The 961-nt window shown below is 43.3% G+C and overlaps 1 protein-coding gene across 2 annotated transcripts in view; it reads right to left on the reverse strand.

Annotated features, from left to right (window-relative positions):
* LOC110022650 (heat stress transcription factor A-1-like) overlaps positions 1–656 on the reverse strand; it is a 24,876-nt gene extending 24,220 nt beyond the window's left edge. The window contains exon 1 of one of the 2 annotated variants that reach the window (XM_020721699.1): positions 39–656. In XM_020721699.1, coding sequence (XP_020577358.1) covers positions 39–263 — 225 coding nt within the window. In that variant the 5' untranslated portion in view covers positions 264–656. The remainder of the gene's footprint in view (positions 1–38) is intronic. The other variant, XM_020721698.1, reaches the window with a different exon arrangement.
* Between the last annotated feature and the right edge of the window lie 305 nt (positions 657–961).

Consider the following 961-nt stretch of genomic DNA (forward strand, 5'->3'; position numbering starts at 1 on the left):
GCGAAAAAACAAACCAGGGGAAAGAGGCAAGGGCTCACATAAGTATTTAGTTGTCGAACGAAACTGGAGAAGTTGTTGTGCTTGAAGTACTTGGGAAGGAGATCACGTGCAAACTCCGGCGGGTTCCAGACGACGAAGGTATTGTTCCCCGGTCCCCAAGAGACGATCGAGTCCGTTGCCGGATCATCCACCATATCATACGTCTTGCTAAGAAACGGCGGAGGCCCCCCACTACCCACAACCGCACCGCCGCCTCCGTCCATCTCTTCAACAATCAGCAACCGTAGATCAAGCAGTGGTCATCCGGTTTCCGGAGTCTCCATAGTAGGCAGTAATCAGAAATGAGTCGAACCACGGAAAAAGAGGTTAGATGAATCCACACATCGATAGAAAGGTTATGCTGCCAAAGAAGCGGTGGCGCTAACAGAAGTAGGGATCACCCGAGTAGAGAGAAAGGGGGAGGAATAATTGCGGAACAAAATACTGAAGGTGAAGAAAACTTCATCGGATCGTTGAAGTTCTCGACACATTGGCGGTGCAAATATATATATATCTTTACTTTTCTACTTGCAAATCAGAAGATGCTCGCATGCAGCTGCCGCCGTGCGGTGCTGGGTGAGTGCGACTAAGCGAAGGTGGAGACATTATTTCAAAAGTCACCCTATAGATATAGAAAATGTCTGAATTACTACGACTAAACGCGACGGTGCAATACTTTAGTCGCAAAATGTAACATGTGTTAACATTTTGAATATTTATATTTTCATATTTCCTTATATGATTGTTATATTATTTTTTGATGTAAGGTCTTTTACTTAGAGTACATACAATATGAACGACCAATTTTTTAGATGGAAAATGGACTAAGAAAGATGAATGCGAAGCTTAGGAGAGCATTTTTCATAGTAACTAATTAGTTGCGGGGAAAAGTGACTTTAGGGGGGTTTCACGAATTATAAAT

Source organism: Phalaenopsis equestris, unplaced genomic scaffold (assembly GCF_001263595.1).
Source record: "Phalaenopsis equestris unplaced genomic scaffold, ASM126359v1 Scaffold000202, whole genome shotgun sequence".
Taxonomy (NCBI): domain Eukaryota; kingdom Viridiplantae; phylum Streptophyta; class Magnoliopsida; order Asparagales; family Orchidaceae; genus Phalaenopsis; species Phalaenopsis equestris.